Genomic DNA, 24,266 nt, shown 5'->3' with positions numbered 1-24,266 from the left:
TGGTTGGGGCTCAAGTCTTTCCCCAGACTTAACTTAGGGAATGATAATTACTGTAGCCACACATATTGTGATCAAGGCTGCTGCTCTGCCCTCCCCAGAGGAATCATAAAATTGTTAAGGTTGGAAAAGACCCCTAAGATCTTCTAGTCTGACCGTCAGCCCATTCCCACCATGCCCACTATGTCCATCAGAGCCACATTCACAGGGATCTTGAACACCTCCAGGGACGGTGACTACATCACCTCCCTGTGCAGCCTGTTCCAATGGATCACCAGTCTTTTGGAGGAGTTTTTCCTAATATCCAAACTTGTTTTGCCCTTGAACATCTCCCTAGCACCCCAGACTGTGCACATGGTGCCACGATGGGAAGGAAACCTGCAAGGAAGCATCACCCGCTGAGGGGAGAACATAGCAGCTGGGAAGCTGCCTTTAGCGGCTTTAGTTCTGCCAGCCAAAGGCTTAGAAAAAAGCTCTTGTCTTTTCAGATCCTGGCAAAGGAAGAGAGTTTTTCAGCTTAGAAGATGGACACAAGAATACAGAATAGAAGTAGAAAAGCCCATTCTCAAGCTCTGCATCTTGTAGGAAGGCAGGGCACTCTTTCACATAGCAGATGAGGAGTGAATCTCTGAAGTGAAGGTGGATGCTGAATCTCTCTTTTGCACTATGGGACAATGACGATGTTCCCATGGATACTGAGAACAAGGCAGAGGAGTGCAGGGCCCAGGACTAGCTGCGAATAAACATCAGCCAGAGAGCCTGGAGCCTGTAGATGTCTGTAAAGTGGAAGCCGAAACCAGGAGCAAAATGTGAGATGAGGGGCTAGAAAGGATAGCAGACAGTAAAAGGAAAATACATAATCATGTTAGTAGTGGCAGTGTAAAAACTGAGTAATGGGAGTACAATTGAGACGCAGGGAAAAGGGCTTAATTCCTTCACAAAAGATGATTCCTGCTTTTCTCTATAATATTACTTTTGTGAGCTGCTCCTCATTCTTGGAGCATAAATCTTTAACATAGAGAGTCTTGGATTTGGAACAACCGATAGTATAACTGCTTTCTTTGCTAGTTCAAACCAACCAAATAGCAGCTCACATGGCAGAGATGATGTTCAGAACTTTGGCAGAAAGACAGGTTAGGCAGAAGTTCCACATTTGAAACACTGCTGCCAAAACCATTGGGAGAGCCAAACTGAGTAGCACCTCCTGTACTGAGGTCCTGCGCATCCCAGCCCATCAGGTCTAGAAGAGCAATTGCAAGAACATGAGCCCTTTGTCTTCGTTAGATCTGTCCAGCCAGAATTCAGATGACCATGGATAGTCCTGAACAAAACTACATCTAGATCCCTTCTCAAGACAGCTCACAGAAATTGGTTCGGACACAGGAAAGATACAAGGGAGCTCTGTGGGCTTCAAACAACAGGGAGAATGGATAGGTTAATTTAACATAGAACACATTTAAAACATGCTGCTAATGAGTCAATGCTCCTTATACTGGTGCAGTACTAGTCCCTCCTGGGCTGCAGGGCAGTCCCTTTGTTGAAGTCCTCCCTATAATAACAACCAGAAGGATGAAGCTTCTAGGACAAATCTAGACCTACTTTCAGCAACTCTTTAACAGAAGCCCTTTCTCAGATCTCAAGGGCTCAGTTTTCATTTGAAATTTGGTCCTAGCACTTTCCAGCAAAATAAAAACCACTAAAAGATTCGTAACATAATCCCAGAGTAGTACAAAGATGCAAGAATCCCTTCTTAAAATCAATCAATCCATTAGAAGACTGGAAAAAAATCATTTTCAGATTTGAAATTATCTTTATTGATGACCTGGATGAGGTCACTGAGTGCACCCTCAGTGAGTTTGCAGATGACACCAAGTTGGAAGGAAGTGTCAACCTGCCTGGGGGTAGAAAGGCCCTACAGAGTGATCTGTACAGGCTGGATTGCTGGGCTGAGGACAATGGGATGAAATTCCACAAGCCCAAGTATGAGTTCCTTCACTTTGGCCACAATAACCTCAGGCAGTCCTACAGGCTTGGGGAAGAGTGGCTGGAAGACTGTGTAGAGGAAATGAACCTGGGGTATTGGTCAATGCTTGGCTGAATATGAATCAGTAGTGTGCAGAGCTGGCCAAGAAGGCCAATGGCATCCTGGCTTGTATCAGAAATAGGGCAGCCAGAAGGAGCAGGGAGGCAATCGTCTCTCTTTACTCTGCCCTGGTGAGGCCACACCTTGAGAACTGTGTTCAGTTTTGAACCCCTCAGTAGAAGAAAGTCACTGAAGCACTGGAGCATGTTCAGAGAAAGGCAATGAAGCTGTGAGTGATCTGGAGGACAAGTCTGATGGGGAGCAGCTGAGGGAGCTGGAATCATTCAGTCTGGAGAAGAGAGGCACGGGGGAGACCTTTAATCTCTCTACAATCACCTGAAGGGAGATTGCAGTGAGATGAGTCAGCCTCTTCTCCCATGTAACTAGCAATAGGACTAGAGGGAATGGCCTCAAGTTGCACCAGAGGAGATTCAGGTTGAACATTGGGAAATACTTCTTCTCTGAGAGAGTCAGGCGCTGGCACAGGCTGCCCAGGGAGGTGGTGGAGTCACTGTCCCTGAAGGTGTTCAAGAAATGTTTAGATGTTGTACTGAGGGATATAGTTCAGTGGGAAATATTGGTGATAGATGGACAACTGGACTGGACAATCTTAGAGGTTTTTCCAGCCTTGGTGATTCTATAATTTTATGAAATAATTAGTGAGATTTAATTTTCCTCTGGAATGGAAAGGAGAAATCCTTTCAATTCATGTGGCTGCAGGCTCTGATGGATGGCACAGCCACAGATGGCACAAGCCTGTCAATAGCACACATCAGGATTGTCCACCCCTTGGGAGAAGCAGCTCTTACAGATACACACAACTCTTTTTCCCTTTACAGTAGTTGCCTCCTTGTCTCAGAAGATAGCCACAGACTGTGGCAGTCACCCTGCTTGCCTCTTCTCCTGGTAATTGATAACAGACAGCAATTGTCAGAGTTAGTCACTTTGGATGATGATGAGTGTCTGAGAGGGAAGATGCTGGTGCTGCCAATCCTGAGCCTGAACTCTGATGCAGCTGTGCAAGATGCTAGTTTCATTTAACAAACTCTGCATGAAACTCACTCTACTATACTTTGAATATTTCTTTCTTAATGGTAAAACTGTACTTCAGAGATGAATCCAAGTATAAAGCCTGATCTAAAATACCTAATGCTTTAAAGGAAGGAAAAGATCTGACCACAGAATATAATTTCTTAGGTAGGACTCATGTATGCTTAAACCTGTGACAGCATTATCTGTCTTGGTAATGGTGTCATCATAACATAATTTAAGAGATTACTGATGATGACTGTGGATGTTAAGCATCTCAGGAGCAGCAGTTGACATTCTGATGACTCTGGGTTGAACTTCTTGAACAATAAGAGGAGAATCAGCTCTGAACACTAACATTTCTCTGCAGAAAACAGGTCTCCAGCCATTGTGAATGGATAGGTAAGAGATGATGACAGCAAATCCTGCTGGGAAACTCTGTGCCTTAAGGAGATTTCCTATTTCTTATTTCTAATTATAGATGGGAATCCAGCTTATTTCCTGGACCTTCAGCTGTTCTCTCTGAAGCACAATGAGCTTCATGGGCATGAAGAAAGAACGTACAAGAATGGATGATGTTGTCAAAATACCCTTCAAGAGTCCCTTCCATCCCCTACTGTGAACAGTCATCAGCAGCCAGATACCTCAGCACCATGATGAGTTCAGAACAACTTTTGTCTGTGCTCTGGGAGAAGGATGGGCTTTCCTGTCCTTTTTCTTAAAGAGTGCCTGTCTTAAAAGCCACTTCCTATCAAAAAGAGAAGAAAAGATCTTCTTTGGACACTGATGAAGGACATCCTCATTTCAGGGTATGCCACTTCTCCGTTATTCAAGGAGACTTTACTCAATTTTCTGACACTTCCTATTAATGAGCACATTTTTTACTAAGTTCTCTTCTAGAGCCTTCCTATCAGTTTGGCATGCCATGGAGGGGAAGAAAAGTGTGTAATTATGTAATATGATACAACAAGCTTTACATTATTGGGAATTAATGGAGCCTTCAGGCGAGCTTCGGTGGCAGAAGTCCAAACACTAAGTGACTGTAACTACCTGAGAAGTGCAGTAATCCTTCCAAATATGCAGTGCCTCAGGTATCTGAGAGCTAATTGAAAATGGCATTTTGAAATAGGAACAAGTGTTTTATTTATTTGATTGTTTATTTTTTGCTTTACCTGTGTGTTAATGGTATTAAGTTACTGAAAAGTAATAATAAATCTATGACATTGTTGCCTACTTGTATCTTAATCTTATACTGGATGTTAAGGTGCAATGGGTAATTTGCTAATAAATCAGTCTTAACCTCATGATGTCACTTTCCACAGAAAGAAGTAAAACTTGCTGTGGTTATGAAAAGAAAGAACAAATGTAAGTTTAGGCAGAGTTGGTTCTTGAGAAACAAGAAAGTAACACAGAAGAAAGAAAGGCCTGACTTTACTGGGCTTAAGAAGAGGCATATGGGGTCTTTTGGGACAGTGTAATCAAGAAATGTCTTGGAGAAAACCATGGGATGTAGGGGAGATCTGTGTAGAAAAAGCAGCAGGAAACAGGAATCGTGGTTGCAGCAGGACCTGTACCTCTTTATACAGACGAAGGCACCTTAGAAGAGGCTCTGATTTACTACTCAGGAAAAGGCCAATAGCTAATGAGCCATGAAATCACATGTTGTTTATACTCCAGCCTTTATTTTTGCAATCTCTGAAGTCAGTTACATGTTCTAATTGAACACTGATTGACCTTGACAAACAAAAGCATGTAGGCCCTGTCAATGATTTGGGGAAATAACAACCACACTTGTCGGCAGCAGCTTGCCTTAAAAATGCTTGTGACCCAAAGCTTTCACAGAAGGTGATCCAGGTACTCTCCAACAGCACAGATTCAAGTCATAGCATAATTTAAGTCAGAGAAGATCTCTGGAAATCATCTAGTCCAACACCCTGCTCATTGAAGGGCAACATTTTAAGTTATGTGAGTTTGATCAAGGTCTTGTCTCAGCATTCAATATTCCCAAGGATGAAGATCCCCTAGAATTTATTCCTGTATTTGACCAATCATCTTGATGACCTCTCAGTCAACTTCATTCTAGTCCAACCATGTCTCTTTTAGATTGGAGGGTGCTCACAGATGGACACAGTACTCCAGATGTGAATCGTGTCTCACTAGCTACACCCTTGCTACTGCTGTCCAGTGAGCCATTAGGATATTTCACCACTAGGGCACTAGTGGTGCACTAGCTCACTAGGGCTCCCCGCCCTCCAACTTGCTGCCACCCATGAGCTTGCTGAGCAACAGATTGTTAATGAGGCTCCAGCTCAACTAGAAATGTGCAGGTGCAGCATGACTTTGCCCTTAACATCTCCATTTGTCCCTCCCCGGATGAAACCATAGTAAAAAGCCATGCAGAAAGGAGAGAAAATAAGGAGGAATTGGAAAAAATAGCTGATCAAGACTGTAACAATCTACAACAGTCCTTAATCATCCTCGTGTTCAGTCCAGAGTTAACTAATTAATGAGTGTTCTAGGCCCTGGCAACACATTTCTTATCAGAAAGAATTACTGTAAATGTGAAAGGGGCCAGGGAAGAAGTTTAGTCTCTGAGATGCTCCCCACCCCTGTCTGCTCAGAGTGACTTTTGCTTTCTGGCAGCTGCCTGCAGGCCAAATGTTTTCTCAATAACTGTCAGCATCCTGATTGCATGTTGGATGGGTGCCAGCTGCCAGGGAGGTGAAGGGGGACACTATTCATCTGGGAGATCAGTAAGCCCCAGTGGGAGAACAAGGCCTCCAAGCAGCTGGTCAGCAGCAGGAGCTGAGATAGAGGAAACTGAGAATAAAGAAATAAGCATGCCATAAATCCTCTGCTCTTTGTTAGCTTCAGCTCAAAATAGAGGAGGGGGACAGGCAGGTGAGGAGCAAGAAGATATTATCTTCACCCACATAGGAATAATTTCTCCATTTGTAAACATTTATTGGAGGTGTTGAACTGATTCACGTGTGACTGCAGCTTGCAAAGGTCTAGACTACTTATTTGTTTCAACCAGCCCGCTATCTCTGCAGAATACTTCGGTGAGGGAAATGGCCATTTGGGACTTTGGTATTTTGTCTGAAGTGCATTTCTAAAAGCTCACATGTGGTTACAATCACTTCTCCAATTAGATTACAAATTGCCGTGCCAATAATACAAAATTACCTCCCAACTCTTGTTCAGCATTAAATATACAGCCCATACAGTCCTATACCTTTTGGTACATGCTGTGAATCTTGGGAGAAATAAATGTTCAATATATTTTTCAATTTTTTCTAGAAACCTAAACCAATCAATTTTTACCACATTTCCCTTCCTCTTGAATCTTCGCAGAAAGGTAAAGATTTTTAAAAGCAACAAATAAATAATAAAAAAGACATTTTCTGTGAGTCCCCCAGTTAAATCAAGAGTTAAACTATATAAGGCAGGGACCAAACAGGTCTTTTCTTCTTCCAACTTCTTCTTCTAACTTCTTTTCTCTTCCAACCCTCTAGGGTTCTTTTTTTGACACAAACTTCCTGGAAGGCAAGAAGTTAGGCGGTGGCCTACAACCAACTGATATGTCCTACACCAGCATCCAGGACTAGCAGCTACTGCCATGACCTCCCTGGATATTCTCCTCATAGAACTGTGAGGAATCAGCAGTCTTTGAGAGACAAGAAAATGTCCACCTCCTAGCAACATGCAGCTGCTGTGGTTTTATGATTTCTGTCATCAATATTCCACATCATAACATCACATGGTGCACTGAGACTTAAAGAATTAATGCTCCAGTTCTGTGGATTGTCCATAGTTCCAGGTAACTGTCTCAGAAGAGAAGAGAGGAACTACAGCTTTCAGAAGACTTAATTATTCTGTTTCCATTTTCCATTCAGTGGGAAAGATAAAACTCACTGGGAGCCCATCTTCCTATCTTCCCCCTTTCCCAGGGTGTGGGTCTCAAGGTCCCTCTGCTTCATTAGTCATGCAACTAGGCTGAGCAGGTTAGCTGAAACCAATGGGAAAGCCAGTGTTAATTGATCCCTTGGATCATTTTCATGGCCTTCCTCTGGACGCTATCCAACGGGTCCATGTCTCTCCTGTACTGAGGACTCCATATCTGGATGCAATACTTCAGATGAGGTCTCACCACTGCAGAGCAGAGGAGCAGGATCACCTCCCTCACCCCGCTGACCACTATTCTTTTGATGCAGCCAAGGGTACAGTTGGCTTTCTGGGTTGTGAGGACACTTTGCTTGCTCATGTCCAGCTTCCCATCCAGCAACACCTCCAGGTCTTTTTCAGCAGGGCTGTGCTCAAATCTTTTGTTCCAGAGCTTGAATTGGCAGTGGATATGGCCTTGACATAGGTGCAAGACTTTGCACCTGGATTTGTTGAATCTCATGAGGTTCACCTGGGTCCACTGCTCAAGCCTGTCTACTGCACCCCACAGCTTGGTGTCATCAACAAACTTGCTGAGGGTGCACTCGACCTCGGTGTCAGTGTCATCGATGGAGATATTAAAGAGTATCAGCCCTAGCACTGACCCCTGGGGGACATTACTCATTACTTAACTCTGTCCAGACTTTAAGCCATTGATCACCACTCTCTGGAATCAACTCAGCAACTAGTTCTTTGTCCATTGAACTGTATACCCATCAAATCCATATCTTTCTGATTTGGAGAGAAGGATGTCGTAGAGTAGAGTACTGTGTCAAAGGCCTTACTGAAGTCTAGATCACATCAGTGGCTCTTCCTTTGTCCATTGATGCAGTATACTACCATAAAAGGCTGCTAGGTTGGTCAAGAAGGATTTGCCCTTGGTGAAGCCATGCTGGTTCTCCCATACCACCTTCCTGTCTTCCATGTGCATAGCTTCCAGAAGGATCTTCTCCATGATCTTCCCCAGCACAGAGGTGAGACAGGCAGGTCAGTAGTTCCCAGGGTCATCCTCCTTACCCTTCTTAAAAATGAATGTGATGTTGTCTCTTTTCCAGTCACCAAGGACTTCATGTGATTGCCATGACTTTTCAAATATCATTGAGTGACTTGGTGACTACATCAGCTAATTCCCTCAGGATACTGAGATGTATCTCACTGGAACCCATTTTACAATGAATGGCCACATTCAGGCACGGCCTGAAAGATTAAATGCAACCTCATGGCAGGAATCCTTCCCATAAAAAGGTTTTGTCCCATATGTTTGGCTTATCTCTGCTTCTGTGTCCATTTTGTCACTCCTTTCTACTCACCAGGGCCGTTGCTCCACAGAGGTCCTCTTCTTTCAAACGATGGGCACCTCTTAATCCATCAGTTGTTGCACGGTGGTGCTACAGTGAGGTCTGCAACAGGACATCACAGTGGTAGGTCCCAAGCAGACACACTAAAATATGCTTTTTTGCTCTGGATGATCAGCCCCAAAGGCAAAAGAGCCAGTTCCACAAGGGAGACAGGAGATGATAGCAGCCTGGTCCATGATTAATTTATATCCTTAGAAGTCTGAAATGCTCTCAGAGACATTAGTATTCCCTATATAAGAAAACTATCCAGATTTCCAACATATCCCTGCCTTAGTCCCACATCCACTGGAATTAATAGCTGTAGCCCTGTAAAGCCCAAAAGGCAAAGAGAGAACTGTGTTTAATCTAATGCAGAGGCTGAGATCATAGTTTAGGAGTCTAAGTGTTGTCAGAAGCAGAGACAGCTCAAATTCTCATTTATACTGAAACACTTTTATAATATCCTGAAAGTATAAATGCACCTCAGAATGGGTGCAGTGCCAGCACTGACAGCCTCTTTGCACTATGGAAATGTTGGTAAAAAGGCCCTTCAGAGAAATGAAGAACAAATGGAAACAAAAATCCCACTCTTTACATCTAAACTAAGTAGAGATGACACAACCTAAGAGCTTTCTAAGGTACATTAGACTCCAGACAGTTTAGTATGAGTGTGTGTGTGTGTGTGTGTGTGTGTGTGTGTGTGTGTGTGTGTGTGTGTGTGTGTGCATATATGCCTGTATATCTATAAAACAGGAAGTTGTGGATGCTCAGGAAGGAAGATAAAGGATCCACCCAAACAATTTAAAAGCAGGCATGACCCATGCTTATTTTTTTTTCACACTGCTTAATTACCTCACAAGGGTCCATTCATCGCACCCAGGAAGGCTGCCATTTCTCTGTTGAAGGGGTCACTCTTTCTAAGTCAGTAATACTCTGGGATGAATAAGTGCCATCTCCTGTTTCCTATATTTGAGATTCACTAGGGAATCTCTGATGCCAGCTGTACCCAAAGAAGTGCTGGGGTAGCAAGGACCCAGGCATAAAAGGTTCCTCTGCCTGAGCCCCGAGTGCCCTGCTCATCCCTCTGTTCTGTCCCCAGTCATCACACAAGAGGCAGGAGATCACTCACTGAAATAGGGAAGTGGTGGAAAATGCATGAGCTGTTCCACCACAAGCTCTTTATCTTCTAACCATGGATAAAGCTTGCTGAACTGAGTGCTGATGGAGGCATTGCATACCGTAGTGCAAATGGCACAAGGACACACATGCAATTCTGCAGATTTCTTAGATAATATTCTCTATCTCCAGCACCATGTTTAAACAAGACTGTCTCAATCATCCCATATTACAGATGTGCAGAACTTAATAGATAGATAAAGGAGTTTTGTTGCTTCAAAATTAAACACTGGGAGCCACATTTTTACTAAAATTAGGCAAGAAAAGTCATTCCCGCTTCCTTCAGTTATGTTGTTGGCAAACTTACTAGTAGTTTCTTGTTTAAAGATACACAGGCTAGTAGTCATGAAGGTCTATATACTTCCGATTCCTTGCTCACTATAACTGACAACAGTGCTTATATCTTCTCAACAAAAGATTTATCTTTCAGGTAAAAGAGCCACAGTCCTTTCCTTGTGCAGCTCAAATCAGTTGGCACAGGGTGTAAGAGAATGGCTTGAATCCAAGGTGGCACAAAAGATCGAGAGATCAGCAAGGGAAGAGCTTTCTTTTTAACATATGATAGGAAGTCCCCAGTCTAAAGAAGAATTAGGAGATCTGTTGCAGTATGACATAATTTAATAGGCTGAAAGTTCAATCAACATTATACATGACTGGAGAGAAAATCCCAGTAGTTGCTTTACTATTATTATTACTCTTATTATAAATAATAATAACAAAAGTGTTCATTGTTTCATTGATTTAACATCCACTGGCTTGTAATGAATTTACTATTTTTAGGCCAATATGCCACCTCTCTGTGCTCCCAGATGTTACAGCATCAACAGTAGCTTGGTGTGTTGAAATGCTACACACGTCTCTACACAAGCAGAGGCAAATCCTCCTCTTCCATAAGCACTCATAGATGTAAACACAAAAAGCTGAACTACTGCCAATCACAAAAAATTTACACTTTATATATAAATACATACTTCATACATAAATAGCCACATGAGGCTAGTTATTATATATGTGTATTCACCACGAGCAGAAACATGAGCACCATGCTTCAGACACTCCTGTGAAATAAATTTTGTCTTTACTTTTAGCTTAATAGCTGATGAACTTTCTACCAGACATACGAGTGGCTTTGGGAGGAAAAGCATGGGAATGAAAATGAAGATGTGATCAACCTAGGAAATAGCTCTTGGGAAACCTTCCAGCATTGTGAGCAAGTGAACAAAAGAGCGCATTAGTGCAGTGCACCGTCTGATGGATGCTCCAGCGGTAGGTTCACAAGATGTATGCTGTCTTTAACTGAGAAACAGACATTCATGGGCTGAGAGGAAGCAAATGGATGTAACAGGCTTGACATTTACAGTTTTTAGCAGACGCTCTTGAAACTGTGCCAAAGAAAGAATGGAGACTTGTGGACATTCTGAGATGTCAAGGCCTGTAATGAATTGATGGACCACAGTCACAGCTAAATGACAGTGACAAGGACTGTTTTGGAAATGTTGTCCTGAGAAATGAAAATGAGCTCAGCACTGTCAGAATCACCATTTTTCATATGCTCTAATAATCCCTTTCAAAAATCTCCCTGCACGATCTTTTATATATTTGTATCTCTATTTCTGACCAAGAAGCAAATAAACGAAAGTGACAATTAAACATGTGAACATTATTACATTTCAAGATGTTATATACACCAAAAAGTGCAAAAGAAATGTAGAGAAAGAAGTAAGGAGTCTAGGAAAATGAATTGGGAATAGCAATGAGATTCCAATGAAACAAGGAAAAGCTTTTGTATCAAAAATGAAATACAGAGTCAAAATGTTAATGACAGAAAATAATAAAGATGTAGGCTTGGGAATAATAAAGTTGTAGTAGCTGAAAAAGCAACAACATAAAGTGGAAGGTAATATCAGGGCTCTGTAAACAGAAACATCTATCCATCATATGCAAATATGACTTCCTATGCTGATCTCTGTAAAGCACCAGTAGGAACAAGTCAAAACTGCAGGCAACCTGGTGTCCAGAAGAAAACAAATAATGCTTTAGGAAAGTGAATTGGACATGTGTTTAGGAAAACATTGCTCAGGAAGAATCTTTGCTTGCAATGACTGCAAATTATGAAGTAACGTTAGCAGGGAAAATCATCATCAAATAGAGATAAGGTATTACCTGTGAGATACACATCAGGGCAAAGCTAAAGCATGGGGAATCTCATGCAAAAAAGGTTTAGGGGGCAAATTTGGATGAGAAGACACATTCGTAGAAGGGCTTTGTGTTTATTGCAATGACAGTCTACCAGCTTCAGGATCTAACACAGGTAGACCAATGAGTGCAAAGCACTGTTTACAGTGAAAGGTGGTTGGCACAAGAGGGGAGAAATATCAACAGAAATAAAGATTAATAGTCTGTGTTAGGAGATGTCAGGCGAAAAAGAATCTAGAAATGAGATGAGAAATCTGGACTGGAAGCAATGATTGGATAGCATAATGTACAATTGAGACCTGGTAAAAAACCACAAGTATCAAGTCAGATTTTCCATATCTTTTGGGAAACTTCCAAATCATCAGAACTGTGTTGTTCTTCAGAGCCTGAGATCATCTTGCTTGCCCCAGGTCTTTCCAGAAAACACAGTTTTCAAGAATAATTGGTACTCCTCACCTTACCACCTTGGTGCCATTCCTCATGACTTGCATGTCCACCATGCAGCCACCGGTAACATAAGCAGCCAGATTCAGCTCAGAGAACTCAGCCTGGAGTGGAGCAAAAAGACAGAGAATTATTCAAGGGCAGCAGAGACATAAACTCATCAACACAGGATTGTCTTTTTTACTTATTTTTCTTCCATGAGGCAAAGGGAAATCAAGTTCCATCTGATTTGCCTCAGAGAAGTAGCAGAAATATTTACAGGTCCCGCACTTGAGGTGTGCAAGTTTACAGGATTAGTCTTATTGCAGTAATAAGTACTGAAGGAATTAAGAATAAGCGAGATGAAAAACGCATACAGGAAAGAATAAAAATAATAATAAAAAGAGGTAAGTTCATTTGAATTCAAATTCCAAGTTTCCACTTGGAAACATTCATTTAGAATTATGTCTGAGTTGGCTGCCATGCTGCTGGCCAGCCATAAACCTAATACAAAAGGTTTAAACCTCCTTCAATAGCTAAAAATCCTCATTGTGCTGTAGGAAAGTGATAAGGAGATGCATCGCATGATACAATTCACTTATTAAGGTTTTAATTCTTACAGGATTAGAAAAGCCAGGTAGGCTATTAACAGTATTTCTCAGTTATTAAAACACTTTATCTTCCAGAAGAGGTGCAACTTACAAGTCTGGGAAGGTTGGCAAGGAATATTTAAGCTGTGGGGAGGGAAAGGCAAATGTGCACCAGGTGATCTTGACTGCAGAGGGTGTCAGTGAAAGTTGAGACACAAATCACAGTGATTAACAGGGCGAGAGGTGTGATGACCTGTGGTGTGGCAGCTGGCTGTGCTCCCACCAGGCAGGAGTGCCAGCAAGGCCTGGGAGGTTCAAGCCACTTGGAGCAGGAGGAGGATGTTGGGTTTGGCTGCTCTGCACAAGTCTTGGGCTCCAAACCCTAAACTTGTTCTTTATGAGCGAGTAGACCTTAGACTTGCATTCACTAATTGTCCTCATTGGACCATATAATGTCTTGCTTTCCATCATGATGCAAACATATTCTTATGGATCCAGAATCCTATATTCAACTACTGGGTTTGCCCGCTCAAGCTGAGGTTTGCCTGTATATGTAAATAATCAGATGTCAGTTTTCCAGACAGAAAGTTGTATTTGTTTGTATCTATTTTATTCCTCTTTCAACAGACTGTTTTTCCCCCTTCTCATTAATGAATTTATTTCAGAATTAGTACTGTGGAGACTGGGCAGGGGTAAAATCATCTTCTAACCTGTGGCTACTTAATATCAGAGCACTTACGCGGTGTCACTAATCCTTGTGAGTTTATTGAGGTCCTGTATTATTTAATATTCTTCTGAAATTTCTACTAGTTGGAACTGGGTGATAGTGCCAGGACCAACTTTCACACAGAAGAAAACCCACCAAAAATAATAAAAAAGAAAAAAAAAAGTTTTGTCCTCATGGAAAAAGTTTGTAGATGGAGAACTGGTGTACCTGTAAAGATTTGTAGGCCAGACGAAAATGAAAAAATCACTTCCAACTTTCATTTTTTATAATCCGTGTAATTTTAAAGCAATGACTGTAGATTGGTGACCCGATGATGTAATGAAATTTCATGTCTGCGGCCCTGTGTAAACTTTTCAAAGCAACACCCTTACATGAGCTTACATCACTGTAACTCCCAGTTATAATGAAAGGAGGGGGAAAATTCCTGTTGCCAAGAATTAAATCCTACTTCATACACACACACACGTATACACACACACACACACACATAGATGGTGGTTCACGTGACTTGCTGGCATTCTCTTTTGGGATTGCATGGCTCTGTCTTGGCTGCAGCCACACCTCTTAGATTAGCTGATCTTCAGTGATTATAACGGATCAGCGAGAAGAAAATACGTGTTTCCAAGTCACTTGCATTTAATAAGCTTGAAAATCTGGATAGGTATAGGGATCATGGAGTTTACCTAGAACAAATTCAAGGAGAAGAGCTGCTTTCAGTACTATCTGTAATGTCCCCAGAGTACCCATGTGAGTGCAATATAGCACATCGGCTTGCTAGCTTACATGTGGGGCTTGGTAAATTGGGGAAAGGAAAGGATGGATTTCCCACCCTGTGGCTGTGTATGCCTCAGAGAGGTCCCACTCAAAGTGTTACTGTGTACCTTTGGCTTATGCAGCTGAGGGACATGTCATCCAACACGAAAGCCAGTTCTAGAGTGGGAAGTTTTTGGCCTGTGTTTTCATGGTTTATATGCTGTTCTTCCATAGTGGTTTTGTTCTAAAGAACTTAACATTTGGACTTGCCAGGAGTGAAAATGGGCATTCCTCATTTGATGGCTAGCATATACAGCCAACCTAAGTCAGCCTGACAGGCATTGCTCCGCGGCAGTCAGACCAAACAAAGCTATGTTCAGACACCTGACATCCAAACAGGCTTGAGAACCCTCTGAGCTGGTAAGTACTTCATACCAAACTGCCAGGACCGATTTCAGGCCTGTTTATGTCAAGAGCCAGAAGAAAGGGAGAAATCCCCTTTGGCAACCATTGTATTGGGCGCCCTGGCAAGGATTAAGGAGCAGAGAAAGGGTCTGCAGGCCTCTGCACAGCCCCATCCTCAAAATGCTCCAATATACAACCACAGCTGAGTCCTAACCTTTCCCTGGCATCCACTTCTGCTTTAACAGGCTAAGTTAAGGACCATTTTGTCCCATCTGACAGTCTGCTGCTAGCTGGTGTTTGGATGAAGGCTGAAAATTTCAGTCAGCAGAAATTGTTTCCTGTTGATTTTCCAGTGCTCCCTGTATTTTTAACTTTGTGGGTTTTGTAGCCTGATGACTTCCCCTGGCAGGGATTTTGAGTCTGAGATCATCCCCAGCCTGCTCATACCTTGCAGACAAAGAAGCCTTTGAAAGCAGCCCATGCAGATAGCGACAGGTAACTGTGCACAGAGCAGGAGAGCACAGCTCTCCATTGCCATGAAGAGTCATTTGTGTTAGGACTCATCAAGTACAAAGAAGCAACACATTAGCCAGACGGTGTTTTATACTTGCTTTGCAAATGGTGCCAGCGGCTGAAAAAACATTCAGAGCAAGAGCAAACCACGTGTGACAAATGTGACACAACCCATTTTCAATGATAATATAATACAAACTGTGGGACTGCAAGTATATTTGTACCTTTGTGAGGCCCAGATTTGAAAGGACTGTTCTGTTAACAATGCCTACTATTTTGGTATTTGGAATCACAAATCACTCCAGTTCACTTGGACTCAGTCTTAAGCTACTCTCAGTTTCTCTCATTAGTGTTCTCTAGATACTGGTGATCTTTCTGTTGAGATATTTTGAGAGTTTCTGTTTGCTGAGAATAAAACAAAGAGGCCATACATTTTAAAGATTCATGGGATACATATGTTCAGGCTAAATTCAAAGTATTTTTCACAGAATGGCAGTGCATTGGGTGAGAAGGACTTCAAGACATCATGCAGAACATTTCTCCTTCTTAAGGCAGGATTATTTCTACCTCTGCCATTGTGTGCAGATGCTACAGAAAAATTCTATATCTTCCATGGGCAAGGAGCGTCTTCAGACAATCTGTGCTTTAACAACCTTGGAAAGCTTTTCTGATGTTTAACATAATATCTCTTGATTTCTAAGCCCATTGCAGAAGCTGAAGGCTCTTTGAGTTACTCTTCCTTCTTTTATTGATTTATTTGTTTTTCCGAGAAAGAACAACCCCATTCCTGTAAGATTTTCTTGTAGGTGATGTTTAGCAACACAGTGGTAAATAGTGCTGTCACTGCATTCCTCTGTGTTGGGACCACAGTGTTCTTGGATTGTGACAGCTCAAGTTAGCCATGCTGTTTTAACTGAGACCTGATCATCACCTTACAGAAGTGGCCCTGCTCTTAGGTTCCAGTATGGTGTTACACACCAGCCTTCTGCAAGGGAGCAGTGGTCTTATGGGAGGCCACTGTACTCCCTGACTGGGAGAACCTTGGGGATCTCCAGTTCCTCTGTCTCCTTTGGCTCTTGCCTACCCACTGATGGTAGTCCACCTTCCAACTGTCCTGGTCAGGCTGGTTTCCTTGGTCCTACCCCCACATCAGTGAGATAAGGTGCTCAGCATGCACACCCAAGCTGTGTGTCTGAGCTCCTTTTCTCCTACCCTATCCCTGCTGTGTGCACACACACTTGCACACTTCAGATCTGAGTCCTGATCTTGCCATGTCCTTTCCAGTGGCCTTCCTGTTCCGAGCCTGCAGTCACTGTCACTCGATGTCTGGAGCTCTGGGAATGAACTGAGAGGGAGAGATTATTAACGTATTAATCAAATACTAGGCACGGTCACAAGGGAGACAGTCTGAGCAAGATGACTGCTGTTACATATTTTTTATTCCCTCAACAGCCAGCTCTCCACCTAGAAATCACTATCCATCTCTTCAAAAATTCTTGATCGGTTTATTCGAGACTGTTTGTCTCATATCTCAAACAATTGTGCTACACAAACAGCTTCTGACTAAAGCTCTCTCTTTAACTAGTCTTGCTCCTGAGCTTCCTCACCAACTATCAGTAGGGATCTGTTTTTCTCCTCCTGTCCTGTGACATGAAATGCAGTCAGAGTAACAGGCTAGTTTGTGTCACAGCTTGGGCACCTGGGATGAGGATGTCTAATCAAATCATATACATTCCTCAGTGGATTTTATGCTTTTTTTTTTTTTTTTGGTGGACCTTCCTATATGTATCAGGAAAGACAGACTTTGGCAGACGCCAGACTGCATTCCAGTAACAGCACATTTCACTACAACCATTACAAGCATTTCACGGGGGAGGTAAGCAATCCCTAATCCCTACACAGGCAAAAAAGAGAACAGATCATCTGGATGTGAGCAGAGGGGGAGGACTATGGTAATACATGGTGCACGCACACATGCAGAATTAGAGATTACTCACCACTTGATTCCCCACATCTCTTTGCTGAGACACTGTCCCTTGGGGTGGACCCTGTCCCCTTTACTGGGTTTGTTCCCTGGGAGAAAAGAATGGAGCAGGTCCAGCCGAGAGGGACCTCTAAGGGGAACTGCTCCTGACAAGACTTGAATTCAGGATGCGTGCTCCTAACCTACAGATAGTGGTGAAGGTTCTCATGCATTGATTCGCATGAGTGCTGTTTGGAGTATTCACCCTGATGGCATTTGGAACCTCCTCTTAAATTTTCTTTTCAGAACTCACATGACTGCCTGAAAATTGGAGTTCTAGTTAGTAAAAACACATTTCTAAACCTTTTGATCCCAGGATATAGATCAAATGCATGAACTCTGCAAGCATCCAAAACCAATTGGAAAATGAAAAAAAAAACAACCATTGAAGATTCTATTTAATGATTTCAAGTCATTCTTCCTATTTTTTCCAATTCCCTTTATTTGCGGTTTATGAATGCTTGTATGTGGCAAAGTTATGAGAACTGCTGTTACTGTTCTTGAACAGCTTTCTGGCTTTCAGTTGGAAAAAAAAAAAAACATCAAAAAAACCCAACCCACAACTTTAAATATATAACGAATAAAAATTATACGGTAGTGTGTTGAGAGACTAATTCACACTGTCACACGTGGTCCTACCAAACTCTCCTTTTGAAAGGACCACTTTATGCCACACATGAAAACAGGACGAGAAGTACAATGGAAATAGAAGACATGATTTCTATTGCAATTATCTTCTGTGTGAGCCAAGTACAACTTTTTCCTGACAGTGTTGCCAATGAAGTCATAATCTACCACAATACTTTTCCAGAAGCGTGTACATAGGAGTTGACTGAATAATCATTCCCTGAAAATAACCCAGGCATTGGGAACAAGTGAATGAGCTGTGCGAGAAGAATGCATGTCAGACAGAGAGATGGACCCACCTCATCACAGCAGGAAATGGTGGGAAGAAGACGGGTGGACAGACAACAGGAATCAAAATTTAGATAAGACTTTTGGCCTCATCGGAGACCATCCGTTAGCTAATTCCAGGAAAGATTTTTATGAATGTATTGAAATGCCTTTAGCAAATATCTAAAGGAAAGATACTCAGACTGGGAGAAGTGCTGCCTGCTCTTGCCAATTAGGCCTGTGAACTCCTCCTTCCCCATGTACTTTCCTCAGTCAGTGCAGAACACAGGACTGAAGAAGACCAACACAATCATAGGGTTTGAGCCCTTGGTGCTGTCAGCACAGCGTCACAAAACCCTCTCTTGGTGCATTTATTAAAAGGAGTCACGTCTTTTTTAGCAGCCATCCATTTTCTCAGGATAAACAAGCTCAGCTCTTCCTGTTTGCTGACATATGGCAGGTCTCCACAGTCATCGCTGTGCACATCTACTCTGCACAACTCCTGTTTGTGGGCATCTGTATCCCAGATGTGGGATATGACCACTGCCCACAGTATCATGATTTGGCTGGTGGAGCTGTGGTTGTCCAGGCCTCAGCTCCAGCTTGCCTCCCATCTTTTCCTGGTGACACAAAGCTATATAGCATCCTCTTTGCACATGGAGCAAGAATAACTCACAAGGAGATTCCCAAACCAGGACATTTTATGATCAATATAGGAAATACAGGGTTGTATGGAATCCTTATTGAATGCACAGTTTGGTTTTCACTGGAACAAGTTAGAGGAGGTGCTGGAAGAGGTGCTAAGTTAGTACCAGTTGCCTTCAGTGATGGAAAATGAAAGAGCGTAAGGCCTACAGTTCAATTCCTTCTCCTCCTGAGCATACTGTATTTCCTAATGCCTCATGTCCTCTGGCCAGTGAAGGAGAAAGATGGTCTGAGAATATAAAAGCAAAATTAATTTCAAGTGAGACTGAAAGCAGCATTGTCAACTCCTGTGGCACTTTAAGTTTCTACTTAAAGCTGAGCTTAACCATATATCCATTTTATATAATCAAACTTTTCATTTCTAAAGAAAAATTCACTAGCTGTTCTATTTCTAGAGGGAAAGAGCTGCAGATGTATACCCTGCGGTTCACAAAGCCAGAAATCATAAGGCAAGTAAAAGCAACAGCATGGATCAAAACCTAATGATCTTATTTTAAGCATAAACTAGCAATAGTATTTTTAGACTGAGCTGCTCCTTAAAGCTTAGGGTTTTACCCATAATGAGTAAGACTTAAACCATCAGGATTTAAATGGGAATAGGTCAAAGAGATTTTCACTTATTGATCAGTGTTTCACTCAGTCTCGTGAATGACTACTGTTGCTAAAAAAAGATGTGAAGTGAAAAAAATACCCAGATAATGGCAGTATAATGGAAACTGCCTCCAAAGTAAATGGGGCCTTAATTCAATGAACAGAAGTTTTACCTTGCACAAACTTATGTTTCATGCCAAAATCAAATTATGTGTTAATCTGAGCAGGAATATTTTGTTTACAGATACGTCATACTTGCTTTGCTGAATGGTCTCCTAAATGGACTTACACAAAATTTACTACTTCATTTGGGGAAAAATTCTTGCAGGAATAGGCTGGAGATATATTGATGGGCTAAAGAGTGAAAGCTGTAGAGCTGCATTGTACTTCTATCTGTGGATTAGCGTCAAAGACATGACTTCACAATGTCAATCAGTCTTATATGCCAGCACTAGTTTTATTTAAAAATACCTAACTGTTACCACCCTAGACTCCATTTGATAGCTGATAACAAAAGTCATTCATGACTACCTTCTCTGAGGCCCAGGAATAAAGCCCTCACTACTACCAGTGGCATTTGATTCCCCTTTCACTTAACAGATTGGCTTCCTATGTTTCCTTTTCTCCTGCATCCTTCCAGGAGTGTGGTTGCTTCTCAGCCCCCCCAGCACTCAGCTTGACATCTTTGGAAATGAAGATGTGTCCCTGAGTAAAGGATGGGTGGCAAGAAATTCTGCAGCCTCTAAATCAAATTAATAAATACATTTTTTTTGACATTATGATGGAGATTAGAAGAAAAGAAGATGGGAAAGAAGTCAGCCCTCACATTCATTTTAATTGAATAGCAGAAGAGAAGAGGCTACGCAGTATACACATTGGTTGCAGTGTACCGGACAGCTCCTTCTCCTACTCACTGGCACCAGGTGTGCCCATAGAGCCTATTGTCTCTTTTTAATGGTAATCGTTAGTGGTTGGGTGAAGAGCAAGGGCCTGGAGGTGGCATTGAGGTCATTCAGTTCATTTCTGTATTAAACAAACAGAAAACCTTCAAGAGTGCATAAAACCTATTTTCATACTAGCCAAATCTTATTGTAGTAGTTCCCTGAGCAGCTGGATGGTATTCAACAGTCTCTTCCCTGTGGGTTATCCAGTGCCTAATAGGAACTGAACTTCAGCTGAAGGAGCATGTTGAAACCTAGTATTTTGAAACTTCTACCTGTTACTCAAATTCAGCTGAAATCAGCCAATGTCTTCCACAGTTTTGGGTGTGGGGGATAGACAGTGAGACAGCATGATCACATATGTCTTGCATTCCTCGAACAACAGCCAAGGGGAGAGGCAGCTCAGGGTATGGGAGTTTAACCAGATTAGATAACTGACTTCCCGCTGCTGAGAGTGAGAGACACTGTGCTGTTTTCAACACTCCTATTCCATTATAACTAAGTAATGTTTTGACTTAAAAAATATTCCTATTTTCCTTCTCTGCTTCTCCCCCCCCAGACTTCCAAAATGTTTTGCTAAGAAAGAAGAAAGACGTAATAGAGATGGAGATGAAAAAGAGGAGCAGCAAGGAAGATTCTTCCTTCAATTTAAACCAAGTACTGAGCATTTTAGGAAAAATAGCAAAAAATTAGTTCTGACAGAAAAAATTGGGTAGCTCTTTTTTTCTCAGTGTGATCTCTTTTTCAAGACTACTGAACATTCTTATATTTCCTTTCATGTTTTTCTGCCATTCAAACTGTTTTATTATTTAACTTTTCAATTTGAAAGAATTTCTTCCTACAAAGCATGAAAAATTCTCCTAATACAAACTGTATTTCTGGTTGAGGCAATTATGTGTGGGTAGCTGAAGCAAGATAAAATGAAAAGAAGAAAATTAAGCACTCAGATATCACAGTTAAAAAAAAATGACCTGCTAACTTTTCTGTCCTAGACACAGATTTTGATCAGATTGTGCATTTACATACACAGCCTTAGGCAACTGGATGATATCCCTTTGGAAAGAGAGGGAACAACTTGTCATGGGTAGTGGGTCTTGAGAAACTTTTCAAAACCACTTAATTAGTACTTTTATGTAAACACACATGCACATCATCATACTAGGTTTATAAAGACAGAAAATACCAGGTCATTCAAACATTCACCAGCTTTCTTTACCCATCCAAGTAGTTTTGCAGCCCTAAAGTGAAAAAAGCAAGCATATGATTTCTTCACAATCACAAACTCAGCTCTTCATCTTTCTTATTATGCCTGCTTTCAAATTAGACACCTGCAGATGGTAATTAACAATCATTTCTGCTGTGACAATTGTACTCAGCACATCAGTCAATGCTGAAAAGATTTTGCTGTGCGCAGTTATTTGCATATGGAAACCAAAATTTTTAGACTTAAATCAGAATAAGCAGCAAGACTTGTGTAACTCACATGTGGAATATAACATCACTAAGATGCACTGCTGTGCATTGTCTTTTCACCTTTACAGACACATTATACAGAACTTTGAGGTAGTCTTTCAATGAAACAAATAATAGTTCCACCACCAAAATGGAAAACTTAATTTTAAGTTGAAATAGTGACTGATTCTGTAAAGGCAAGGAGAGAAGATAGGATATTTGCACTTAGGTCATACATCATTTTCTAAAATGGACAAGTGTTAAAACTTGTCCCCAGTTCCTCTCCTCTCTTGAAGAATATCCACAGATTATCTGTTGTTGAAACCTCAGCAATGCTCATGCCTGTTTCTTGCAGTCAAGTTCAGTTGTCACTGACCTGCTCCACGCGGATATCAAATTCTCCATTCACCTTCTTCCCCTGGAAATACTTGGCCCTGCAGAAGAAATGAGAGAGATGGGCATGGTTAAAGAGAGTTGTTGGCTCTCACTGCATACTCTTTTGCTTCAGTAGTTCAATTTTTGCTGAAGAATTTCTATCCGGGTCACGACACGTTTTCCTAATTCCCATCTACTTGAGCCTTCTGTTCTCCAGGAGAAACCTGCAGATGAAAGACAGATGAAAACCACATCGGAAAGTTCCTTCAAGGCTTGTGATTTTTTCATTTTATTTTCAAATTGAAAACCACGTTCTCCTAATCTTTTCCAGAGCAACAGTGCTAATCAATGATTCCTCACTAACCTCATTTAATACCCAATCTCTACTCTGTAAAAGGAGAACAAAGCAAGGCACAGAATCACACCATATTTTTCCTGATGTTAAGCAAGAGTCTTTATCAACACAGCTTGTAAAGCTTTGACTCTTGCTCATTCACTGAAAAGCTGCCTCCCCACTACTTATCTTTCTACTACTAATGTAGAAAAGTTGTATATGCATCTACAGTGTCACGAGTGCAGGGTCTCTTGAACTGAGAAATGGTGTTTGTTTTTAAGCTGAATAGTGTCATAAGAAGGACCCTTTCTTTGTGTCTTGCATCACCTCTTCTCCTAGCTGCCTATGCTAGATAAACCACAGAGCACTTTCAGAGAGGAAGAGGCTGAAAGTTGTGCTGGAGAAGACTGCATAGGAAAAAGGCAGACAATTTTAGTCTTTTTATTGTATATGGTGCTTGATAAATTGATCAGTCAGCGGGGAAATTGCCAACAGAATTTCCCCTGTGGATATTTGCTGAGGCACTGGAACACATTCCCCAGAGAAGTGGTGGATGCCCCTTCCTTGGAGACGTTCAAGGTCGGGATGGAGGGGCTCTGAGCACCCTGATCTAGCTGTGGGTGTCCCTGTTCATTGCAGAGGAGTTGGACTAGATGACCTTTAAGAGTCCCTTTCAACTCAAGTGATTCTATGATTCTATTTCTCCCCAGTTCTGCTCCTCATATAACAAGTTTCACATAAGAAAACATGAATGTAGATTATTTTCTCAGACCCCCCAAAATTTCAGGAAGATCATGTAGGTTCCAAGAAGCTCTTCTGTTTGGAAAGCGCTGAAAACCCAGTTAAGCCCTGCAAGATTTGTTTCCAGAGACAAAGTAACTCTCTGAGTTCTGTTTCCAATTGGCAAAGACAGGACAGAATAAAAAAGTAAAGGAAAATGAAGCTGGCTTTACTCCCTGTTTTATAGTATTAGCAAAATAAGAAGCTGGCTCACATTTTTACTATGTGTCTATTTGTTCCAATAAAAAAAGGAGAGACAGTAGGAAGGCAATTTTCCCCGTGGATGAAACGCACCAGTTTTGAACTGAATTCTCCCCTCCCCCAGCAATGAGAAATGTAAAGATGCTTTGTTCTGTGATCCTGGCTCAAAACCAAATCAAGTTTTTGTTTTATTAGGAAAAGATATAAAAAATGTCAGAAGTTTTCCATGTGGTTATAACAAGGGCATCTGAGGGCTGTACCATGTTTCCCTTCCCAGACAGCCTATCCATCAGCACGGTGCTAATAAGACCGCCGCGTGTGGATGTTAGTAAAGGGACAGTGTAATAGCCAGGTGGTTCAACGTGGCTCAAACAATCCCTGTCTAGCCAAAGCAGTAGAGTTCTGGCCAATTCTTACCCTCTTTTGAGTTTATGTGTTGCATGGAAAACAGCAACTCACCAGACAAGTTGAGACATCACACCTTTAACAATAAACAGGAATGCTAAATGCACTCAATAATTCCATCGTATTTCTAGAGGTATGGCTGGGTCTGGCAACATTCCTAGCTCCTAAGTATAGGGGATATTGCTAGAACCAGCAACTTCTGAAAAACTGGAATAAGATTTAAGTGGGCCCACAGGAACTGGTCTGAAATTTGAGGCGCACTATTCACTGGTACAAGCTTGTTTTATTCCCAGCACACTCATAATATATGCTCCTTACCCACATTTATGAGACACACTTCCTCCCTCTATGGCCTCTCCACTTTGCTGACCAGCTGGTTGCAGACTTCTTGGTG

General features: G+C 41.8%; 1 protein-coding gene across 1 annotated transcript in view; it reads right to left on the bottom strand.

Annotated features, from left to right (window-relative positions):
• The window catches only part of SYN3 (synapsin III), a 173,560-nt gene that overhangs the window by 137,526 nt on the left and 11,768 nt on the right, over positions 1 to 24,266 (bottom strand). Inside the window, exons 2-3 of the mRNA XM_065743081.1 lie at positions 22,154 to 22,211; positions 12,217 to 12,308 (exon numbers count right to left, since the gene is read on the bottom strand). Of these exons, the coding sequence (XP_065599153.1) occupies positions 12,217 to 12,308; positions 22,154 to 22,211 (150 nt within the window). The remainder of the gene's footprint in view (positions 1 to 12,216; positions 12,309 to 22,153; positions 22,212 to 24,266) is intronic.

Source organism: Cyrtonyx montezumae, unplaced genomic scaffold, assembly GCF_038088225.1.
Source record: "Cyrtonyx montezumae isolate F1298 unplaced genomic scaffold, pur_monq_1.0 scaffold_3, whole genome shotgun sequence".
Taxonomy (NCBI): domain Eukaryota; kingdom Metazoa; phylum Chordata; class Aves; order Galliformes; family Odontophoridae; genus Cyrtonyx; species Cyrtonyx montezumae.
The sequence above is the reverse complement of the archived record's forward strand: the minus strand, read 5'-3'. Positions and strand labels throughout refer to the sequence as shown.